At 39.0% G+C, this 25,014-nt stretch overlaps 1 protein-coding gene across 3 annotated transcripts; it reads right to left on the reverse strand.

Moving 5' to 3' along the window:
* Nucleotides 1-16,834: 16,834 nt before the first annotated feature.
* On the reverse strand, nucleotides 16,835-23,977 carry LOC113673326 (methyltransferase-like protein 27). 3 transcript variants are annotated; one of them, XM_027189718.2, is made up of 4 exons: nucleotides 23,862-23,977; nucleotides 19,130-19,259; nucleotides 17,952-18,327; nucleotides 16,835-17,169 (listed from the first exon to the last, which is right to left on the reverse strand). In XM_027189718.2, the coding sequence occupies exons 2-4, from the start codon at nucleotides 19,256-19,258 to the stop codon at nucleotides 16,991-16,993; spliced, it is 684 nt and encodes a 227-aa protein (XP_027045519.2). In that variant the 5' UTR covers nucleotide 19,259; nucleotides 23,862-23,977; the 3' UTR covers nucleotides 16,835-16,990. The 3 variants fall into 3 exon arrangements, with proteins under 3 accessions (XP_027045519.2, XP_089050814.1, XP_089050815.1); XM_089194688.1 differs by lacking the exon at nucleotides 23,862-23,977 and adding an exon at nucleotides 20,324-20,422; XM_089194689.1 differs by lacking the exon at nucleotides 23,862-23,977 and adding an exon at nucleotides 20,312-20,411.
* Nucleotides 23,978-25,014: the final 1,037 nt, after the last annotated feature.

Genomic DNA, 25,014 nt, shown 5'->3' on the forward strand with positions numbered 1-25,014 from the left:
GAATTTTCTTTTTTGCAAATGAAGACCACTTTACCAAGAACCTGTCGATAGTAGGTGTTGTTGTATGCAAATTGTGTGGTTTAAGGCAAAATGGCAGCAGATGAATTTTATCCTCCACAGGCAAAGAAGTTCTTTGTTCCAGGAGGGCGTCTCCTCTGAGTCTCTCCTACGTAACTTGAACGGCAAGATCAACTGAGAATTTGAAAAGATACTAATTCTTCACCAGCGTTAGGAGTTTTATCTCTTATGAAATCCGCATATTCGTAAGAACTTTTTACAATAAAATCAGTATTCCCGACAGCAGGCGACAAAATTCTCGCAAGATAACTAGAAATTGCATAAGTCCGAGAATCAACAAAAGAGACGATAGGTCTCAATGGAATTCCCGGTTAATGAATTTTTTTTAATCCGTAAAAACGTGAACTTGAGCTATCACTACTGCATAACATTTTGTGGGTATAGTCACTAACCTTTCAAGCTTTTTTCAAATCAAGCAACATCTGTTTAACTTTCTTTGAATTTTACTGCGAGATGAGAGTTTAAGACTTTAAGTACTTCTTTTATTTTCTCTGTGTTATCTTGTATTCTTTACGAATTAGGAGGAAAATATTTTTCATTCGGACGAGTGTGTGAGGGAGGATGAAAACAAATTTCCTTTCTTTTAGAGGGCACAGTTTTGTATGTGCATTTTTCCGCTTTGCATATCTTGACAGGAATTTCTTACATCTTTTAATTATGGGCTATTGTTCGTTATCTGACCGAGTATTTAAGGAGGTCGTATACAAAGACTGTTCACCCTAGGTTTCAGGTTTAAGATAGCACCTACGGTTAGAATAAATTTTATTGTTTTTGCTAAATTGCTGAACGCAAATTTTGTTCGGTATCTGTTTGCAAAAGGCTATCGAACACCTCATCCGTCCGACTCGTAGTTCACCTGTGCCCATGGGGGACTCTGGAGCTCACAATGTACGAGCACCTTCAAACAGCCCAGTTCAGCTTTCTACTGAGAAGCTTTTATCGATAGCCAGTCTGTAAAATTCAGCACAGCTGGAACTAATGGGAAATGATGGCGACGAAGACGAGTCTTCTGATGAAAATCAATTAACTGAGGTACAATGGTACTATTTCAGTAAGGGAGAAGCAGCCTGTTCAACCTCTGACTCTCATTCCGTTCAATGTCGCCTCAAATCCCATAATTCTCTATGGGAGCTCTTGGGAGCCTCTGAATTTATTCTGTCTGACATTCGCGATGGTTGTGAGATCCCCTTGTTGACTACGCCACCTAGATATTGGAGCAAGAACAATCGTTCTTGTTTAGATAACTGTGATTTTGTTACAGAAGCTATCATTGAACTCATCCTGAAGATGATAAAATTTTTAGAAGTCTATTCCTAACAATTACACAATATTAATCCTTTGTCGGTATGTATTCAACCTTGCGGCAAGGAAAAAAGGCTCATCCTTAGGCGATCAATCAAGATCTCTACAAATTAAATTTCAAATACGCGGCTCATAAGAGAGCATTGGAGTATTTTTCTATGGGACCTTTTGCTTTTAACTTCGATTTTAAAAGTCGTTATCATCATTTAGACATTTGTCCTCATCATAGACAAGTTTATCGTGGATGTTCCCTGATGGTAGAGAACGTTTCGTCATGTTTAATGTTCTTCTGTTTGGATTATCTACTGTTCAGTATATTTTACCAAAATTTTAAGGCCGCTGGTTAAGTATTGGGTGTCCTGATGTTTTCATTGTGAAGTATATTTAGATCCCGCTTCTAATCTTATGAAAGGTGATTTATGCCCTTCTGGTTCTGTCATTAATTAATGAATCAAAGAGTATTCGAACCCTGTTCAAAAAACTTGACTGGCCTGGTGTTACTTAAACAAAGCAGAGTTGACAAGGCATGTTCAATTATAGACTATATCCAATCCAAACTTTTCGTTTCTGCACGTTTAATTTATTATCTTCCGTCCTCGGTTCATGATCAGTTATGACTATGAGTCCTATTGTGGGCAGACTGGCCCCTATCATAACTAGACACTGTCCGACATCCATAGCCGCTTCTCCCAATTGGGATACGAAATTTGAAATGGGCCATTTCTTGCCTTGCAGAGGTCAAATTTTGGTGGGAAAATATCACTACTCTCGACATTAAAGAAATTTTCGAACCAATTTTTCTCATAGCAAAATTATTTACTCCGATGCTGTTAGTTACGCTTGTGGAGTGCTTATTAAAGGCAACGAAGTATTTTCGGGTATTTTATTCTACGATGATTAGGGAATACTTCTATTTTGGGGGTGATGACAATTGTTGCCATGGCAGAGGTAAGGATTCAGTCACTTGTTTTTAGCCAATGGAATAGTTACGCTATATGGTGATGTTGGACTAGAGTCGGCTTGACTCTCTAATATACAGAGGAGGTCAATTTGTATTTATTTATAAGTCAAGAAATTTTACGTGTCCCTATCGTTTATTGCTAAGATATTTAGTTTATGCTAACATCAACATGTCCATGTCTTCCGAACTTTTGTTTAGGAAAATTTGGTTTTGAAATCTAGCGGAAAGCATGTATTGGGTAACGTATACAGAATAATACATTGGCGCAGGTAGATATGGAATTTTTCGTCGAGTTGAACACGAGAAGGGAACTCCATATCTACAAGCAACCACGTATTATTTTGTTTATCATATAAACACAATTGCCCTTTACTGAGAAGAATAGCCGACTTTACTGATGAATGAAAATAAATGAATCGGCAACCCTGAATAACAATCGTATAGTGCGTTGGCGCAAACTCAATTATTGACTTTGTCCTTACCGACAGAAGAAGTCTTCCAGGTGAACCGCCAAAATCGGCTGGTGGCAAATCTTCCAGTTGTCGATTTTCATTCTCAGCCGAGAGAGATGCTAACACCAAAGCCACTGAATATATAACTTTCGGTTAACTGGCTCTACTTCTTGACTCTTTCCTTGCCTGCGTGCTCCTCCGGTTCCGACATCGTCTCGAAATTTGATGGTCAGGACCAGGAAGACATTGTGGAGTTCGCGCGTAACCTCGTCCAAGCCGCCCCTTAGTCGCTCAGTCAATGACTTGACTCTCTTTTCGATTTTGTCGAAGCCTATCAAATCCATCAGATCGACGGTATACAGCAGCCCAATAAGGTTGATATCGTTCCGTTGGCCAACCATCTCAAACCCGGACGCATCATCTGGCAGTGGGTCACCCGGGAAGGTAGGCGGAGGCTGCATCCCGCCATTGTACCCAATATCTTTGGGCCAGAAATTGGGCACACTTTCTCTCTTCATGTACAAGATACCCGTCTCTTTGGGACCAAGGAACTACTTGTGACTCCCTCCGTTGTAGCTGTCACAGTTGATGTCTTTAAGGTCGTGTTTGAATGCTCCCCAGTTTTGTGCGCCATCCAAATGAATATCAACTTTCTGGTTCTTCCGGTGGAGTTTTTCGATTAGGAATTTAGCTGGTAAGCGCATGCCGCTCAAGTGAAACACCTGGATTTTAAATGGAAAAAGAATTAGTTTTTTCCTTCGTTTTGTATTCTCACAAAAAAGAAATTGAATCATAGGTTCAGTTTGAGTGGACGTGACTCGGAAAACACTCCCATCTGCATATTCATGACCTGATTCTGCAAAGTGCACTAGTGTCAACAGCAGCGACATTGATAGGCAAATGATTGCAGAACGTGCAATTGATATATTACAATTGTTCTTAATACTAACATAGCTTTATTTCGCCCGAAAGTTTTAAATATTTGTTCAAATTCATTGGCTGTTCGTGGCGACGGTTAAAATCCAATATTGTTTGCTGAAACGATCTAAGCTGTTTGAACTAGATACATATATACAGATAGATATAGAAGCAGATCTTTATCAGTTGAAGCTCCCTGAATAGGTTTTTCAGCGTCAATACAGTATAAACTGAACAATAAATGCCTATAACTCGTTACCAAACTGTTGGATGGTGAATAATAAAAAAAAAATTATGATCTTACAGTAACAAACTAAAGCTTTCGTTTTCGTGGTGAAAAGCGATTTATGAAGGCTAGTGCACTTAATTCGCAGATAAGCTTTGTGTTTTATGAGAATGTTAGTCGTTTGACAGTCTTTTAAAAGGCAGACAAACGCTGAAAATGGCTGGAATATGACGATTTCAAGAGGATATTAGTGGTCTAAGATAGAAAAGATTTGAACGGATTGAGAACCGATCCAAACGGCTTACAAAAACTACGGGTAAAGACCGTTTGGTTTTAACTGTAAATTACATATAAGGACAAGCTGGTGAAGTCTACTGGCAAGCTTAAGGACACACCCCACTGGAGCTTATGTCAGTTTCTTTGCGTGAAATAACAGGCAATATTTCCACTATCCCAGTGCATTGCAGGTTAACCCTTAGCACTTCCTTATGGTTGTCATTAATTCGCCTTGTTCGAGAGAGTGACTATGAGAGTAAAGAAACTTTCCCGAGAACTCAACACAATAACTCATGAGACGTTTGAATTCCTCGAAGGTGACGGGAAGGTTGGCTGCGTTAATTGGAACTGTGTCGACGTAATCATCGAAATCGAACATGCTTCGCATAAACTTCCAACGCTCGTCTTCATCTTGGCAAGTAAAAAGAGTGTTAACAATCTCATCGTAGGTTTTCTGGAAGGCAATAAAGGTCTCCCGAGATACGAGCCAGGAATACCAGAAGGCCACCTTGAAGACGGGGCGATCTTGTGGAGTAATGGTCTTGAATCCGTTCATGGGTGCACAGAAATGTAGACAAACGAGCAGCTACAGACCCACGCGGTCACAGCTGCCTGAGTAAATCAATCAAAATCTTTGTTTCACTGCACTGAGTGGGTTGACTAATCTCATCAGGTTTATTGGCCTGACAATTTGGGGTGGGTGGTACTGTACGTACGCATTTTTATCGCAGTATTTGTTGTTATTACGACGCAATATGAGTTAAGTGCAAGTAAGAACACCACACCGTCAAAGACGAAATTTCGTTTGGAATTTGTCAGTTAAGAGTGAGGCGTTCTCTGAAGTGAAGAGACCTTGAATAACCTAATAACGATAATGTTCAGGTGGCTTTTGTATTCAAGGGTCTTGTGACAGACTCTGTGTCAGAGTGTACATGAATTAGCCAGATCAAGGAATCTAGAAAGAATTGTAAATAACAGAGCTGCCACTTGTTACGCCCTTATGTCGTTTAAAAGTAATGCTCGTCCTCGCCAAGGCTATCCAGGGCATCGTTTAAAACATTTGCAGAGAAAGCTTGCAAAATTGGAAGTAAAGCCCAGTTCTGATAACTCAAACGCTTGCTCGTGGGATTCCGTCATTTATGCATACAGTAGAACACCGCACACTCTAACTCCTAAGGGGAACGAACAATAGTTCTTCTTAGCGGGGTTTGAGCCAACGGGTTGGTGTTGAATTTCAATTATCCTGTTAATAATTAACAATTAAGGAATCATATCTTACCATTCTTGTACAATAAACTGTCGCTTTGGGGCTTTTTGATAAGAACGTTTAGCTTAGGAAGTTTAGCCGAATGTATGGAAGAAAAACAAGAGCTAAGATATCGAGCACAGAAGTTGAAGACATACATTTTTACATAGATAAAGTAAACTTAGTGGTTCTAAATACATGTACACGTAATAACCGTTCCAGAATACAGCACTGTCCTTGTTCACTGAAAATTTGGCTCCTATACTTAGAGCTGTACAAATAACTAACGGGTGCGAGTTGAAAACCGGTTAGGCTTAAACGGGAAAAAACAATTTCAGCTAGCATACCTAGATGATGAAGTATTTACACTGGAGTTTTTTAGCTTAATAATCTGGGGGTTCAGCTTTGAAATTGGACGACCTAGCAACAGTTCAAACCCCTTTTACAATAAATATCCAGTTTAAAAGCTCAAGGGATCGCTAAATTCCCCCCCCCCTTCAAGATTCATTTTGACATTCATGTATAGTTCTAATCCGAGAATTTTTTTTGTGGATTGGCTGTCAGTCAAAGAACTGAACCAGAGTGGAACTTATAAAAATAGATACTTAACGTGCCTATGACACGAAAATTTTTTTGATTTTCTGGCTGATAGCGGTATTCAGAATTAGAATTAATCGACCTTAGCGCCTGACGAGTTCTCCTTGTTCACTTTTTCGTGCATTGAAAGTACGATTTGGCGGCCAAAAAGTGTCCCTCTAAAGCGCGCAACCAAAACGATCATATTACATAGCTGTGACGTGGGAAACTGTGAAGACACGTCGGCAACTACAATGGAGAGAGGAGAAATCCAGAGGAAAGGACGAACGTATTGCGTTGCCGGAGCGCCAAATGATGTTAGCTACAAGAATAATACACATATACCGAGTATTTCTATACATTACTTTCCAAAGGATGAAGCTGTATGGCCAAAATGGACGCGTTTCGATCGTTGTCATCGAGGAGATTTTACTCTTCAAAGTCATTGGCCTTATGCTCCGTACCGGCTTCGAAGACGGCTCTTACTAACACATACCACTAGTCAAATCAGGGGAAGATAACCAATGAATTCTGCTAAAAAAAAGGGACCTGTTCCCACACCGAACACGATTGATTCTTTTCGGCTGGCATTTCGCAAGCGAAGAATGGCAAGCTCCTTGTTGTTGTTTATTTCACGCGCTACAGATGTACTTACGTTCCTTGTCTTCACACATAACTACATTTGCACTTTTCTCATCGTATGAAAATCGAACCAATTCTTGTTTCCATCGTGTTTTAGTAACAGAACTATATCATTTGTAATAAAGTTCAAGCCCTTTCCTGAACTGACCGATATTCTGTTGCGTGAACAGTGCAAAACCTCTGGCGGATGCTGGCATAAACACAAGCTCGAGGCGGCCGTGCATTCTCCCAACCTAGGTTTCCGAAAATCAATCCCACGAGCCATCATTTCTCCCTGCTCTTAAGAAACTAAAAGTAGCAACGGTGGCAATGTCATTGTGATAACAGCACTGCAACGAGATAAATAAAGAAACACAAGTTTTATTGAATTGGATGATAGCGAATCCAAGTGCTGTTTGAAAGTCGATACATACGAAATATTCATTTATCCTTTGGGCGAAATGGGTAATATGGCAATGCTGCATTTAAACTAAAGAAGTTTTTCTCTTTTAAAATCCCTCTTTAAGATTAACTTGAATCAGATTATTATAAAATCACTCGTTTTCGGTTTGACCAGCTCGACGACGATAGCCACTGCCTTTGCACCCTCTGAGGAAAGGAGCAACTTGCAGTGAAACTGCCCGATGACCTCTCGGCGAAAAATGATCGTGCCTCGCGATACAGCTGATTCTTTCGTCAAAAGTTCGCTTTTGGTTTGCTAAGGGAATTACTCTACAGTAACGAAACTCTAGAGCACTGAGCGAGGGGAACCTTCGCCGCTCTTAGTGCAAGGAAGTGTTATGGCAACAGAAGCGAACACACTACCCATTTTTAACATAGATTTCGCTATAGAAAACAAAACAAAAACGCAACAAACTAATTATTTAGTAACGGGAGTTTGTTGTTCTAGTCTTGACCTGAAAACCGCAGGCGAGAAAGCATCTTAGTCAGTCTTCGTCGAAATCTTCGTTTGATGCAGGCGGTTCTCCTTTGTGGGGCTGAACCGTGCTCGCAACTTCCATTTTTTCTTTGCTTCTTTAGTAAGATGTATCACAACTCTCGGTAGAGCTTGCTGAAGGTAAGTATACATCGCTATCGGTCGTAATTTCAAAAGTTTTGTGTGATAGGCATTTGAAGGTGATTCCTCAGAAAAAAAAAATGTTACTGAACAATTTTTTTAAAACGTTCCTTACATGTTCCCCACCAATATCTGTCTCGAAACACACCAAAGGAAAAAAAGGTAACCGTGTTTGCTTTAGAGATATGATGGACCAAATTTATGCCTGTACTGACACTAATCACGCGCGTCATTTCATCGGTTCACGGTACATTTTGCGGTAGTTGTATAGAACAATTTGATATATAGTTTGTGGAAAAATCACGCAATTTTAATAATAATTATTAGTCCATAAAGTGTACCTGAAATCTACAGATACGCGGTATTCTCGCTCTTGTACAATGAATCATGAAGTAGGTTAAAACTTGATTGGCTGGCAAGTCAATCAGCCAGACGATTAATTTTGTCTTTAAGTGGGTCTGTCAATTCGATGGTATGTACGTAATTCAGTCAGTCAAACCGACTGTATGTACTTTGTGATGGTCTGGAAGGTGTCCTGATCATTTAACTGTTTGTTGAAAACCTTAACTTTGGAAGGATTTTCTTCAGTTTGTACCTTGTGGGGTAAGAACACTAATGACCTCAACCCTTTACACCGTAACATCAGTATTCATATTTCCATACTGTTCTCTGTACAATAACTAAGTTGCTGACAAGGAGAATTTGTCTAACAATCAAGAGTTTCTTTAGTTGCCGATCAGTTCCTTTATTAGTCGGGCGACCGACCATAGGTTTACCCTCGGGTTTCTCCACAAAGCCCAGTCACGTGCGATGGGAAATACCGCAGACACGTAATAGAGGCGCAACCTTCTTTCCACCATGTCGAACATGGCGGATTTGTCGAATATCTTAGCGAAGGGCGACCCTAAAAGCCGGAACGGCGGAACGGCGGAATGGCGGAATGGCGGAACGGCGGAAAATGACCCCAAATCCTAAAACACGGAACGGCGGAAAATGACCCCAAATCCTAAAACACGGAACGGCGGAAAATGACCCCAAATCCTAAAACACGGAACGGCGGAAAATGACCCCAAATCCTAAAACACGGAACGGCGGAAAATGACCCCAAATCCTAAAACACGGAACGGCGGAAAATGACCCCAAATCCTAAAACACGGAACGGATAGCAGGGCATGTTGCACAAATTTTGTACAAAGACACCAAGCGCTTGGCTCATTTATCCCCACGACGATAACACGCGTGACAAAAATTAAGTGTTATTAATTTTTTTCTTTTACTGAGTGGTATAAATAATAATGAACCATTATGCATGAAAGATAGCTGCGTTTTCGCGTTGTTAACCTGTTTAGTTACCTTTTGTTATGCAAAATTTGCCATGAGTTTTAGTCGCGGCATAAAAAGTCGCACAGCATGTGAAAACCAACTCGACATACCACATTACAATAAACAATTGTAACTTTGACACGTTTCCTGGTCACGTCTGTATTGATTTATTGAAACAATAATATCTCATATGCTTGTAAATGTGAGAACATCACAGGAACGTTTTCAGGCTTCTCAAAATATGACAACGTTCAGCCCCAAGTCGCATAGCATGTGAAAACCAACTCGACATACCACATTACAATAAACAATTGTAACTTTGATACGTTTCCTGGTCACGTCTGTATTGATTTATTGAAACAATAATATCTCATATGCTTGTAAATGTGAGAACATCACAGGAACGTTTTCAGGCTTCTCAAAATATGACAACGTTCAGCCCCAGCTCCAAACTTAGACTAGCGTGAGAGCAAGCCCTCGTTACGAGCCCTTCAATACGAGCGTTTTTTCATCCACGAATAAGTTCTGGGACTTGAGTAACACTAGTTGAAGCGAGGTTTGCAGTGTGTCACGCGCGTGGGAATTTCTCATGGCGTGAAAAGACAAAAGAAAGTTAGCCGAAGGAAGCCGTCAAGAAGAATTTGAAGAATTTCTTCGCGACCAGGTGTCCAAAAGACCACCATCCTATTGTGAAATTTACGGCTTACATATCAGCGAAGAAATAAACTTTCTAAACAAAAAAGAGGCTATTTCACCAATTCGTTCAGCGGATTTCTTCTGTTCCTCAACAAATTGCAAATCATCAATTCTATGGCGTTTAAATTGCCCTTTCTGAAAGGGAAGTGTAATTCAGACGGATCTTTGGATTGTCATGGTTTACCATTATTCGAGTGGAAGCAGTTGCGAGACAAAGAAGAGGCTATCGGTCGAGGATCCTATGGTTTGGTTTTTGTGGCGAGAAACAATTCTGAGAAGGTCGTTATCAAAAAACTGTTAGGTGAGGACGAGAAGGAAAAGCGTCTTTTCCTCAAAGAGGCAAAAATACTCCATGGGATTAAAAGTAAACATATCGTTAGGTTTCAAGCTGTGTGCATGGAACCGTGTGCACAGAAGGATGGTAGTGTTTTGGACACCTGGTCGCGAAGAAATTCTTCAAATTCTTCTTGACGGCTTCCTTCTGCTAACTTTCTTTTGTCTTTTCACGCCATGAGAAATTCCCACGCGCGTGACACCCTGCAAACCTCTCTTCAACTAGTGTTACTCAAGTCCCAAAACTTATTCGTGGATGAAAAAACGCTCGTATTGAAGGGCTCGTAGCGAGGGCTTGCTCTCACGCTAGTCTAAGTTTGGGCACGGTGGTATTTTGGACACCTGGTCGCGAAGAAATTCTTTAAATTCTTCTTGACGGCTTCCTTCTGCTAACTTTCTTTTGTCTTTTCACGCCATGAGAAATTCCCACGCGCGTGACACACTGCAAACCTCGCTTCAACTAGTGTTACTCAAGTCCCAAAACTTAGTCGTGGATGAAAAGACGCTCGTATTGAAGGGCTCGTAACGAGGGCTTGCTCTCACGCTAGTCTAAGTTTGGAGCTAGGGCTGAACGTTGTCATATTTTGAGAAGCCTGAAAACGTTCCTGTGATGTTCTCACAGTTACAAGCATATGAGATATTATTGTTTCAATAAATCAATGCAGACGTGACCAGGAAACGTGTCAAAGTTATAATTGTTTATTGTAATGTGGTATGTCGAGTTGGTTTTCACATGCTGTGCGACTTTTTATGCCGCGACTAAAACTCATGGCAAATTTTGCATAACAAAAGGTAACTAAACAGGTTTACAACGCGAAAACGCAGTTATCTTTCATGCATAATGGTTCATTATTATTTATACCACTCAGTGAAAGGAAAAAATTAGTAACACTTAATTTTAGTCACGCGCGTTATCGTCGTGAGGATAAATGAGCCAAGCGCTTGGTGTCTTTGTACAAAATTTGTGCAACATGCCCTGACATCCGTTCCGTGTTTTAGGATTTGGGGTCATTTTCCGCCGTTCCGTGTTTTAGGATTTGGGGTCATTTTTCGCCGTTCCGTGTTTTAGGATTTGGGGTCATTTTCCGCCGTTCCGTGTTTTAGGATTTGGGGTCATTTTCCGCCATTCCGCCATTCCGCCATTCCGCCGTTCCGGCTTTTAGGGTCGCCCTTAGCGAATGGTGTCATCTTTTCTACGCTCAGGCATACAGACCTACACACCGTTCGCGGTAGACCCACTCTAAAAGATGGCCTGTGTAATGAGCGTATATTTCGAAACGGGTCGTTCCGCGAACTCAAAATAGCAAAAGAATAAAATGATTTAGCGAAGGTCACACTATAATCAAACCAGAAATCAAATGAGTTATCAGTGAACAGAAAATGTGGACAGAGTGACCGAAGAACATTTGCTGATAAAGACAAGGTGCCTCGTTATCAAACTCTAGGAAACGACGACAAAGATGCCATGTTGGACTTTCATCAGAGTGAGGACAAACATGGTTGTTATATTTATATGACCTCTCTCGTGGTTATTAAGCTTACATTCGTTATGTTTTTGCTCAAACAGAGTACATTATCAGCTGTTATTTTTCCATTTTTTCCAGTAGTTTTGTCGCATTTGTGCGCATATTGTTGAGGAGGAATGTTTGTTTGGTACCAAACGAAGTGGTGTCAAATGAATGTGATGATGTATTGGACAATGTAGCGCTATGTATAGAACAAAAGAGTGGCGAATCAGCGTTGTGTACACAACAAAATGATGTTGCAAAAGAAATAAAATATGCAAAAGAATTCAGGTCTCGTTATGCGATGTTTGTTAATCATTGTAGTATTAACAATGGTGATTACCATGTGCGAAGACGATTCGATCTTGAGCCCAGCAGAATACCTGTAAAAACAAACAAATAGAGAAGTTAGTGTGCAGGCGAATGCTTAAAAAATTTCTGTCTCGTAAAAAATGTATTGCTACGTCAAATGCAGACTTAGAACAAGGAGCAATAATGACAGTATCAAGTTTGTACAAAAGAAGAGAAAAAAATGGCATTCTACACGGTCAACACTGAATCGAAAATCGTCGAGTTGTCGAGAGTCTTTGGGCAAATATCTATCTTTGTATAGCTGTAATACATTATTAAGTGTGTACAAGAATACGAGCCACAGAGGTCATTGTGCTACGCTGAATCTGTGTAATGACATTGAAACAAATCCTGGACCTCCTATATATGGTATTGATCCTACTCTAACAATGAAGGCACCATATAGTGAAGGTGATATTGTGTACTTTTGGTGAAAATGCTGGAAAACAATGTGTTGCTATGAGTTTGATTGCTTTGATTTATAAGAAGATAAAAGGAATACATACCTGCGATGACCTGGTACAAATTTTGGAGATGGGTTCTTAATTGTATTCAACGCTGTCACAATTTACAGGGCAGGTGTATTTAAACTGCAAACTGAATTACCTACTGTCAATGATTGATTTGTCTGAGGAAAACTACCAACTTAATTATAGTGAAAGCTACACTTAATTCAATAATTGAGGGATATCAGCACAGTATGTCTAGAGACAGGTCTTTTGAATAACTCTTATCACAAAATTACTCTTCATTTATTCTGACAATAGAATGTATCGGTGTCAGTATCTATCATACTGATAATGGGAATTATAAGATATTTGACTCTCATGCAAGAGACGAATATGGTAGAAGCCATCCCTCAGGTACATGTGTACTATTAGAAGTACCATCTATTCAGGGCTTAGTACAGTGTTTCCAGACTATACACTCCCTCAGTGACAATTATGAACTTAGAGGAGTGCAGATTAGTACATATGAAGTAACTAGAGTGAACAATTTGAGAGAAGAACACAACTGCTCTTGCAAACAATGTTCTGCTGTGGGGCTTTATACAATGTGTCATTCAGTGGCAAAGTCTTGTAGTTATTGAAATTCCAGAACTCTTTGTTGCATAGCTGACCAAGGAAATAAATTATATCATAACACGGGCATCAACAGGTGTCTAAGAATGGCAGATTTATACACAAGTCTTGATATTTGTGGAGTTGAGATATCAGTTCAACATAAAGCTCAAAGCTATGGGATGTTATCCACTAGTTTAAACAATACAAAAAACAAGTTGGAAAACTTAATTTTCAACAACTACAGTGGAAATACAGGTTTATTATTGTGGCTTGCAAGTTACTGTATTACTTGTATTTTTCAACAAACAGTCAGAGTAAAGTACACGTTTTCCTTATTGACCTATGAAGATACTTGTGAACCCTGCAATACAACAAATAAAAATAAGTGGTAAACCACCATTAGTACAAGCCATTTCTAACATTGTTACAAAGAAACTTAAAGCAGATATTGTTCACTATGAAATGCAATTTTTGTCTTGCACATCTAACATGGACCTTCATCAAATCAAACACATCATGGAAAAGCACAGACAAAAATGCAATTATGACAACATGGAACCTGCTCCAAAAAAGAAAAGACTGCAACAGGTAAGTTCTAAAAAAAAAAATCAAATACAAAGTTAGACTACAGCATGAGAGTGAGACAATCCCAACTATTGATGTCTGCATTAAAGAATTCAAAGAGAAAATCAGAGAAGGTCCTTATAATGTATGCTGTGTATGTAATAGAATGCTGTATGAGAAATCAGTTAAAAACTTCTTAAGTACTAAATACTCCAATCAACACTATTTTAGCATTCAGACTTCATTTGATGGTAAGAGGTATGTTTGTAATACATGTAACTCAAAAGTTAAACAAGGTAAAGTTCCTTGTTAAGCTGTGATAAACAACATGTATGTTGATGATACACTTGAGCTTGCCTCTCTTAAAAACTAGAGCAGATACTAATAGCTCAGAGAATAGTATTTGAAAAGATTATCGTTATGCCCAAAGGTCAACAGAGAAAAGTAAAAGGTGCAATTTGTAATGTACCGGTTGAATGTGATCAAACAAGTAGTCTTTTGCCATGCCCTCCTGAGAGATCTGATATAATCCTGTTAATTCACAATTCAGAGGTCATGTATACTTTCAAGCAGTAAGGCCTCACTTTGCCTTACAAGCCTTGCAATGGCTTAAGGCAAATAATACATTGTATAACCCAGGTAAAAATATAAGGTGGGATCCCGCCAATCCCACCTGGGATCCCATGTGTGTCCCAGGTGGGATCCCGCCTTTTTCAGGTGGGATCCCGGGTGGGATTATGGAACATCCCGCATGGGATCCCACCTGGGATTATGGAACATCCCGCATGGGATCCCGGGTGGGATTATGGAACATCCCGGGTGGGATTATGGAACATCCCGGGTGGGATTATGGAACATCCCAGGTGGGATTATGGAACATCCCGGGTGGGATTATGGAACATCCCGGGTGGGATTATGGAACATCCCGGGTGGGATTATGGAACATCCCGCATGGGATCCCACCTGGGATTATGGAACATCCCGCATGGGATCCCACCTGGGATTATGGAACATCCCACATGGGATCCCACCTGGGATTATGGAACATCCCGCATGGGATCCCACATGGGATCCTGCCAATTGAAGTTGGGATCCCGCCTTAAATTCCTAATAGCATCCCACCTGGGAAAGCACATCCCAGGCAGGATTAAACCTAGAATCCCAAATCCGTCTTAGGATCCTGCCTCAAATTTCAGATAGTTTCCCACCTGGGAAATCATATCCCAGGCGGGATTGCATCTGGGATTCTGCCAATCCCAGTTTAGACCCTGCATAAAATTACAGATGGCTTCCCACTTTCAGAAAAATCCTTTGAGGGATCCTGTTTATCACTGGAGACCACAGATTTATGAAATGTACTAGATAGGATATCTTAAAATTAAGAGGATAAAATTTTCTAGGTGAGCTATAGACCCCATCAATCCACTGAGGGTCCAAAACTTTCCAACTAGCTATAGAACATACTGACACCTCCAATGGGATCCCATTGTCTTACCAAGCTATTGATCATAAATGATTCAAACAGTACATGAATACACAGACTATATGTGATAAAGATCTCATAATTTATTTGCAATGAACCAGCATGTGTTTGACTTGTTTCATTAACAAATTTCTTAACCGAACCTTCTTAAAGAATAACAGCAAAACTCAGCATATTACTTTTTCTTCATCATTTAAGCACACCATCTACAGTGTAATAAGGCTCAGAAAGTTAGAAAGGGATTGAGGTGCTCATTATAGCTTTCATAGGTTAAAAAGGGCGGGTTTAGTACCTCTTGGGCTGTCCAGCCTAAAAAGGTCCACAGCAGCAACCTCTGTAATACCTGTCAGGGTATTGCACCAAAAATATGTGACAGTGTGTCGTTATAGAATTGGTGCCTCTCAAGGGTGAAAAAATTTTACGCCACGCCCACAAACAAGAACCATGGTACCTCTGTATTTCTTTTAGAACCACTGCGCACCGTGAATGGTCAACACTTGTAATAGCGCGTCTACCTGTAGCCCGACTTACGATCTTAGATCGTCTTGTTCTCATGACAATAATGTGTGATTCAGCGGTGATATTGTCAGGAGAAATTAGATGCCAGTCACTCTAAGGGGTTAAAGGGTTGAATAGCAACTGTAAACGATAGGATGCATACCATGTCATTTGTGAGATTTACTTTGTAAAGTACCGTACGCACTAGGCTACAAAATTCGTCTGCTCTGCCAAAATCTTGTTAAGTTTTGTCTCAGCTAAATTATAAATTTGGTAATTACATATGTACTTGAAAACACCAAAATATTTGATAACCACAGAGTCCACGTTGAAATCAAACACCTGCCTTTAGATTCAGTACTCATGAAAGCCTACGGTAAATATGTTGACATGCAACCGTCAATTCTTGGGAGAAAATGTTGCCTCGTCATATAATTATATATTTTTTTGGTCCTTCATGTTGGTTGTAGTCCTCGCCGTTCTCCATCGTTGTCTTTATAGCTCGATTGCTAGAAAGAGTGAGCTATTGTAGAATATTTCCCAGGTTTCAGGTCTGTGAAATTTTCGCTGATGAGTTATTAGCCAAAAGGTCTGATATAAATTTATAGCGCTTAGCATGGGAACGTCAAGTTGGTGGCAAGGAGTATCAACATGGCGGCCATAAAGTAATGCAACATTTTCTGTCTTGTTTTGCTGCTAAAGTGATTAGTTATCAATTTTTCAATTGTTATCTGAACACGTTTTCTGATCTTTCTTGTGCTCAGGGAATAAAATGTCATACGATAGCTCGTATTTTATAGCTTTCCGGTGTCGAGCAAAGAAAAACCAAATTTAGAAATGGCTCTATTTACAAATCGTTCTTAAGGTTTAGGGGTCTTTCGTCTTTCGGAGGTAAACTGTAATATCCCTCCTTATTTTGGATTTTTATGGTGGAAGTCAAGTAAAAACCAAGGGTTGTGTTAGAATTGTGCTTTGATAACAGGTTTTGAGTTTGTGTTGAATGTTTCAGCCAATTTTATGACCATTGAGTTGTTCAATGGACAAGTAGTTTCTTCTCCGTCTTGACCCTAAATTTCTCGAGAGTCCCGGTACTTATCAGTTCCACCTTAAAAGCTGTTTTTCTCTGCTGTGTTTAAATCCAAGAAAAAAGCATTGGTAGTTTCGAAATTAGTACAATGACAAATATCAGGAAACAAAACGCGAGCCGTAAAAGAATATTTGTAATGGGTGCGGGCTCGCCGCCCACCGGCACGCGCAAAAACGTAAGTACAACATTAGGGCAATGTAGTTTGAGCAGTTTGATTTATTTCATAAACTTTCTTTTGTTTTAACATCAAATCATCACAACAGCATTATAACTGATGTTTCAAGTCGGCTAAAAGAATGATTTTCTAGTATGGCCTGGATGAGTTAGGCTTAACTGCCATGGTACATGTTTCTTAGTTCTTCAAAACTTTGTAAACGAACCCCCAGCATTCAATGGGCAGGTCCTCGGCTTCAAAGAAAGGTGAAGATTCTTTGGATATGCACATCCACTCGCCAGCTTTCTCCAACTCTGTCATCATCTCTTGATAGTGTTCTAATTCCTCTTTCAGTATGTTAAAACAGAGGACACCACCTGCAAAGAAGTGCGGATCTTTTAAGGTTTTATCATGGGAAATTTCCATTCTTTTTCCTATTTGTCCATTTATTTAACTCTCAGTGTTGGTTAACTCTTTCGCTTCTGAGATCTTTCTAGTAATTCTCTTTAGTGTTTGCCATACAATTCCTATGATGATAGAACTTGGTATTGGCTTAACCAATGACACCCTCATTAACATCTTTTGTTTTCCCATTACTTTTCTGCTTGATATCATATTAATGCTGTAAGGAGAAATTCCGTCTTGGTCACTCATGGGAGTTAAAGGGTTAACCTATAACCTGTAATATCATCCAAAGAGAAGTTGAAGAGACCAGCCTGGGGGCGTGCTCTCGATGTATCTAGAAATTCAGTGAGCGAATTTGCAGAGAAAAGATTTGACCCCAGAAAAAGATTTAAGGGTCAGATGCCAGATGTTAAGGAAACATATCAAGAAGGGTGTTACGTGAGTCTTCATTACGGTTTGAGTTTTCAAAAAACAAGAATAACCAAGCAAAAAACTTGCCAGAGGATTTTACACGTTTTTCCTTTTTTACAATCCTGATATGTCCTCAATCTAAAATCATCCTTTTTTTCATTTTTGTTAAAAAAATTATTATTTCCTCAAAGGTTTTGAGCAAATTTCTTCAACCACAGATGCTTTGGACGCGATCAAATGATTGATTGTGTCAAGTCTAACAACTAGCCACAGAACAGACTCCCCGCGGACATCCGTGGGTCAATTATATCTGTGCCTCGGTAAAATCCTACGAAAGACCCACCAGTTTGAACCATTCTTATCATCTCCACGAAAGCAGATGAGCCGATACGTCCTGTAAGGAGCGCCCCACCACAAATCAAAGCATCGAATTGCCCTGATTTAATCTGAGGTATCGGCTGCCCATTCAAAGACGTGCAGATGAATTCAGTATAGACCTCTTTCTTCTTTGCTTCCTTTAACATCTCATCTGTGATGTCCAGAGCACATAGGTTGGTGTATCCGAGTTTCTTGAGCTCAACTCCAATCAGCCCTGTCCCAGCTCCAGCGTCAATGATTTTGATCTGATCCTTTGGTTTGTCCTGGTAATTTTCTTTAAGGGCGTTATGTAAAGATTCGGCCAGTGGCTTCGAATACGAAGCGCGAACCGCTGAATATTCCTATATGATGAGAAAGTTCAAGCTGGTTTTTAAGATTAGGTGTTCGATAAATCCGACACTAGTCTGGTGTCGCCTTGGGCCCCTTTTCCTCGAGAGCTCCGGTAGTTTTATGGACCCGAAAAGCTGATCTGTTTTCAATCAAAATCGAGACTTTTCCTTAAAAAAATTGAACTTCAACAAAGAAAATATCAGGCAACAAGGTAAAATAAACAAGTTTTAGCTGATAAAGTACATGAAAAGATTACTCAATCCTGATTGGTTAAGATAAATGAAGTTTTCAGGTAATTCAATGCAGAAGAGGGTTAATTCAGTGCAAAGAAGTAGCAAACCAGACCGAACAATTCCTTCAACTGTTTAGCCGGATTTTGAACTTTTTTGCGCCTTAAAGATGTGAAAATATCTTTGTATATTATTGTTTTGATCGTTCGCGGTTGTTTTGACGGAACGCACAATGTCACTTGCAGGGTTTGAATAAATTCTTTTTGCACTTGATGTGCGCGCTTTGCCTCTGCATAATTATGATAAGCTATCTAGTATTTTTTCATGTATATTATTAATACGTAATCACATGATTTTTCTCGAGCAATTTGGAATAAATAAGCATGTGTAAATGTTTTCAAAGACCACAAATTGCGTTCACCCTTCGGGCTCGTGAAAGGTATTACTGGTATTACAGGTCGGTAGCCTGGAACATTCGAGAAACGCAACCCTGAATGATGGTCAGGTGTCCGGTGGGTCAAAGGGCAATGTGCCACATGGTCTCCCAGACCATTATTATTATTATTTTACTGTTTTAGAGTACCTCGTCATATGTTGCTGACCGTGCAGCATAGATACGTTTGATTTCATCTTCTGTTGTTTCTTTGGTTACTTTTGCTGTTGCTTCTCCGAAATACTTCGTTACGCTTATTTTGTACTGCTTCTCATCCATTCTATATTGAGGAACAAAATGCGAAATGTCAAATAGACTTGTCTGATGAAGGCTTTTATTATATTAAGTGCAGTGCTTTGTAATGATTTCGAGCCCTGAGAAAAGCCTTAACACACACGTGTATAATTACGATACTATTATGAATGGTACAAAGTACAAAGTTAAATTTAAAGTGTGTAACAAAATGCTGATTGGGCAAAACAAACAATAGTAAAAGAACAATGAATGCATTTATAAGGAAAGTTCTCCCATTAAATGTGGATAGCTTCTTTGAATTTAAGTTGAAAATGTTGTGGAAGCGTGATCTAAGATTTTAAAACACTAATCAGAACAAAGAGTGCGACATTGTGGAGAATTATGTTGTTGTCTGAAAATGTGAGAGGTCCTATCAGCATTTTGTTACACACTATCAATTCAACTTTGTGCTCTGCATTCTTCAGAACTGAAGATGACAGAAGAACTGTCGAAGCATGTTTTTAAAGAGATGAATGTCCCTTATAAAACAACTAAGCTAATCTTCACGTCAAGTGCAGCTCTTTACCGCAGACAAAACAAACCTTATCACTGGTATCAATGTTTCAGTTGAATTTATTATAAATTTGTCTGAAAATCCTAACCACTTCTTATAGTATTTTCGAAACTGTGGGAAACAAATACGCAGTCGATGGTGTTACATTTTGAAGGTGAACAAAACACGACAATCAGAACAACAATCATACAAAGCAATGAATCAAGAACAAGCTGTTCACCATACAACACTAATTTCTGGTTACCATGTATCTGCGTCAAAAAACCACGTATCATCGGAAAAACCAAGAGAGCTTCATTGCATTTGCTTTCACTCGTCTTCAATGCTTCACAGTACTTTGGAATGGAAGTCCAATGTTAATTTCAAATGTTCATCGAAATTACAGTTTCAAGGCTACTATCTTCATACGAGTCGCAATTAAGGAGGAAACTATGTGCTATCAAGCCCACCATACTCAGTGAAAGGCCCCAAGTACTCTCGATCTGCCTTTCTCGGTTCTCTAATACACAATCAATCCTACTTACATTAAATTTTACCTCAGTCTGTGGAACTCTGGTTAATTTCTTCGACTCTTACAATTTGATTATCTCTGAATATCTCTTACTGACCTCTCCCTGATTTGTGCTGCGCATGCTACTAAATGAACTATGAAGTACATGCTTATATAGTCACTATAGATAGGCATGGGCAGGCATGCCAATCAACTGGCCTTGATTGGCTATTTTAGACCACGACGTCTACAAAGTAGACAATGCCTCAAGCATGGCGAATTTATTACGTGGGTCGCTTAAACGCAAAGAATTAAGACATTTTTCGCTCATAAATTGTATATTTAGTTTGCCACAAAATATCTAATATCTACATTTTGGCTATAACTATCATTTTTTCTAGTTTCAGAATAAGTCTCCAAATGCCCTGCAACCAGGTACCTTCTAAAAAAGACGAAGTGTCTGGTAGCCAGACCTTTTCACAGAATTTCCACCGAAAGGTTCTTTCAAACTTGTTAAGATTTTCAGATGTTTGTTTAGAAATGTCAAAGATTAATTTAGCTTTTAGTGAACATATCGCCCCGTTGTCGACACTTTGCAGTTGTACGCTTAAGATCAGATTGCGGGGCACAGTCTCGAATAGACCAAATGCCCGGCAGTCAGAATTTTTCAAAGTGCCACTAAATGGTTCCATTCTCCATTGATCAAAATGTTAGATTAAAATAGTAAAGACTACTTGGCGATAAGATTTTAAAATACTCAAAAGTACATTTTGGCTAAAACTATTATTTGTTTTAGTTTAGGAGCAAGTTGTTAAACCTTATTTCTTCAGAGCTTTTTTTTTTTTAGTAAAAACTCGATTTATTTTACATTTATGGAGCGCCGTTTTTTCCCAAAGCTTTAAACTGCAAGAAAACAATATCCAAACGACTTCGTTTACGTTGTCTTAAAACAATTGGTTCATACGTGCGTTCATGGAGACATGGAGCGCGTTGAAAGTTTTGAAATGACGCCTCGAGCAACTTCTCTGTCGCTGTCTAAAATTCCCGTTTATCGGCCATGAGCGCACGCTAAAGTATAAACCAATTGTTAATTCAAAGTGACAGTATGGTTAACTAGTGGATACCCTGTATAGAACATGGAGATATCAGATGTTGGAAGAAAATATCATGAAAAGGAATTGATTGAATCAACGGTTTTTGATATCTTTGCTTCAATAGGCTTGTGGAGTGATGGTCTTGAATCAGTTCGTCCCTGATCTAGAAATGTATACAAGCTAGCAGCTTCAGACCAATGCGGTCACAGCTGCTTGGGTTAATCAATAAAAATCTTTGTTTCCCTGCACAGAGGGGGTTGCCTTATCTCATATTATGGCTATATTTGGTCATGGACGATTGACATCAGGTTCATTGGCCTGACAATTATGGGTGGGTGGAACTGTAGGCACACATTTTTATCGCAGTATTTTGTTTATTATTATAACGCGATATGAGTTAAGTGCATGTAGGAACACCACTGCCGCCACGGTACACACCATCAAAGACAAAATTTCCGGTTAGAAATTTGTCAGTTAAGTGTGGCGTTCTCTGAAGTGAAGAGACCTTGAATGACCTTCATAACGACAATATTCAGGTGGCTTTTATCTTAAAGGGTCACGTGACAGACTCTGTGTCAAGGTGTACATGAATTGGCCAGATCAAGGAATCTAGAAAGAACTGTAAATAACAGAGCTACCATTTGTTACTCCCTTATGTCAAGTAACGTTTAAAAGTTATGCTCTTTCAGAATTCCAAGGTTATCCAGGGCATCGTTTAAAACATTTGAAGAGAAAGCTTGCAAAATTGGAAGTAAAGCCCAGTTCTGATAACTCGAACGCTTGCTCGTGGGTTTCCGTCATTCATGTATACCGTAGGGTATACCCCCAGATGCCTTTAGAAGATAACAGCACAAATCTGACATATGTTGATAGACCAAATTTTGTTTTTCTAGCACAGATTTCAGTTGTCTTTGTAAGTGACTTCTTCTTTCTTTATTACATCTTGGAATTTTCTAACGTTAACGTTTTAAGAATTTTTTTGAGAACATAGATTTATTTCAAGTCTACGAAATTTACTGTTTAAAACAGGTAGTGTCCTCGTATATCCAACTTTTTATTTACATGACACAAATATCAATTCTGTATTTATAAAGTCATTTCAATCTGGTTCTGAGATTTTTTTCATTTATAAGACCGCTGCATCTGCATTGCTGGAATTCCTTCCGAAGAAAACGGAGCTGCTAAGAATATTCCTAAGTGTGAGTGGTAACTTGACCTTCACAGAGTAAAATTTCAATATTTTCACGAGTACTTTACTATTTTTACAGTACGGTTAGCCTGGAATCGATTCGTCTCTCACATTTTCAGACATCTACATAATTCTCCACAATGTCACACTCTGTTCCGATGGGTGTTTTAGCATCTTAGATCACGCTTCCACAACTTTTCAACTTAAAATCAAAGAAGCTATCCACATTCAATGGGAGAGACCCACACTTAATCATCAACTTTATCATGTTAATTTAAAACTTTCCTTGTAAATGCATACATTGTTCTATTGCTATTGTCTGTTTTGTCCAATCAGCATTTTGTTACACACTTTAAATTCAACTTTGTACTTTGTATTATACAGAACTGAAGATAATAGAAGAACTGTCGAAAGATGTTTTTAAAGAGTTGAATGTCCTTTATAAAACAACTAAAGCTAATCTTCAAGTCAAGTGCAGTTCTTTACCGCAGACAAAACAAACAATATCACTGGTATCAATGTTTCTGTTGAATTTATCATAAATTTGTCTGAAAATCCTAACCACTTCTTATAGTACTTCCGAAATTGTGGGAAGCAAATATACGGTCGATGGTGTTACATTTTGAAGGTGAACAAAACACGACAATCAGAACAACAATCATACAAAGCAATGAATCAAGAACAAGCTGTTCACCATACAACACTAATTTCTGGTTACCATGTATCTGCGGCAAAAAACCATGTATCATCGGAAAAACCAAGAAAACTTCATTGCATTTACTTTCACGCGACTACAATGCTTCACAATTCTTTGGAATGGAAGTACAATGTAAAATTTTAAATGTTCATCGAAATTACAGTTTTAAGGCTTCTATTTTCATACTAATGATGTTGCGAACAATACATTAGCTGAGCAAAAAAAAATACGTTACTGAAGAGTTCAGAATAAAGTTGGGTCGCAATTAAGGCGGAAAATATGTGCTGTCAAGCCCACTCTGGCTAATTTCTTTGACTCTTACAGTTTGATTCTCTCTGAATACTTTTTACTGACCTCTCCCTGAATTGTGCTTGTGATTTGCTCATCGAAATTACAGTTTCAAGGCTACTTTTCTCCCTCTACTGATGTTGCGAACATTACATTAGCTCAGCAAAAAACCACATTACTGAAGAGTTCAGAATAATGTTGGGTCGCAATTAAGGAGGAAACTATGTGCTGTCAAGCCCACCATACTCAGCGAAAGGCACCAAGTACTCTCGATCTGCCTTTCTCGGTTCTCTAATACACGATCAATTCTACTTACATCAAATTTTACCTCCGTCTGTGAAACTCTGGTTAATTTCTTCGACTCTTACAATTTGATTCTCTCTCTGAATACTATTTACTGACCTCTCCCTGATTTGTGCTGCGCATGCTACTAAATGAACTATGAAGTACATGCTTATATAGTCACTATAGATAGGCATGGGCAGGCATGCCAATCAACTGGCCTTGATTGGCTATTTTAGACCACGACGTTTACAAAGTAGACAATGCCTCAAGCATGGCGAATCTATTACGCGGGTCGCGTAAACGCAAAGAATTCCGACATTTTCGTTCATAAATTGTATTTTTTTCTTTATAAAAAATGTTAGATAAAAATATTAGAGAATACTCGAAGATCAGATTTCAAAATACTTAAAAGTACATTTTGGGTATCACTATCATTTTACTAGTTTCAGAATAAGCTGTCTCTAAATGCCCTGCAACCAGGTGCGTTCTAAAATAGATGAAATGAATGGCAGTCAGAAATTTTTACAGAATTTTCACCGAATAGTCCTTTCAAACTTGTTAAGATTATCAGATGTTTGTTTAGAAATGTCAACGATTAATTTGGCTTTTAGTGGACATATTTTCCGTGCTGTGCAGCCTATAATGTTGCCCGGTTGTCTACACTTTGCAATTGTACGGTTCTGATCAGATTGCGGGGCACTGTCTAAAATAGACCAAATACCCGGCGGTCACAATTTTTCAAAGTGCCTTTAAATGGTTCCATTCTCCATCGATCAAAATGTTAGATAAAAATAGTACAGAATACTTGGCGATAAGATTTTAAAATACTTAAAAGTACATTTTGGCTAAAACTATTGTTTGTTTTTGTTTAAGAGCAAGTTGTTGAACCGTTATTTCCTAAGAGCTTTTTTTTTTTAGTAAAAATTCAATTTATTTTACATTTATGGAGCGCCGTCTTTTCCCAAAAGTTTCAAATTTGCAAGAAAACAGTATCCAAACAATTGCGTTTACGTTGTTTTACGTTGTGCGTTCATGGAGACATGGAGCGCGTGGAAAGTTTTGAGATCACTCAAGAAGCTAGACTTGCTCTCGGCGACGCCTCGAGCAACTTCCCTGCTGCTCTCAAAACTTCCCGTATATCGGCCATGAGCGCGTGCCAACGTATGAACCAAATGTTAATTCAA

Source organism: Pocillopora damicornis, chromosome 14 (genome assembly GCF_964200805.1).
Source record: "Pocillopora damicornis chromosome 14, jaPocDami1.2, whole genome shotgun sequence".
Lineage (NCBI taxonomy): Eukaryota > Metazoa > Cnidaria > Anthozoa > Scleractinia > Pocilloporidae > Pocillopora > Pocillopora damicornis.

Bases quoted from the DNA above. Each gene is read 5' to 3' on its own strand.
- LOC113673326 (XM_027189718.2), bottom strand. From the start codon at position 19,258: ATGGATGAGAAGCAGTACAAAATAAGCGTAACGAAGTATTTCGGAGAA. The intron at 18,328-19,129 runs GTACTCTAAAAC...CTCATCATATAG, and splicing joins GGTCAGCAACATATGACGAG to GAATATTCAGCGGTTCGCGC. The intron at 17,170-17,951 runs GTGGGTCTTTCG...ACTTCTTTGCAG, and splicing joins GATAAGAATGGTTCAAACTG to GTGGTGTCCTCTGTTTTAAC.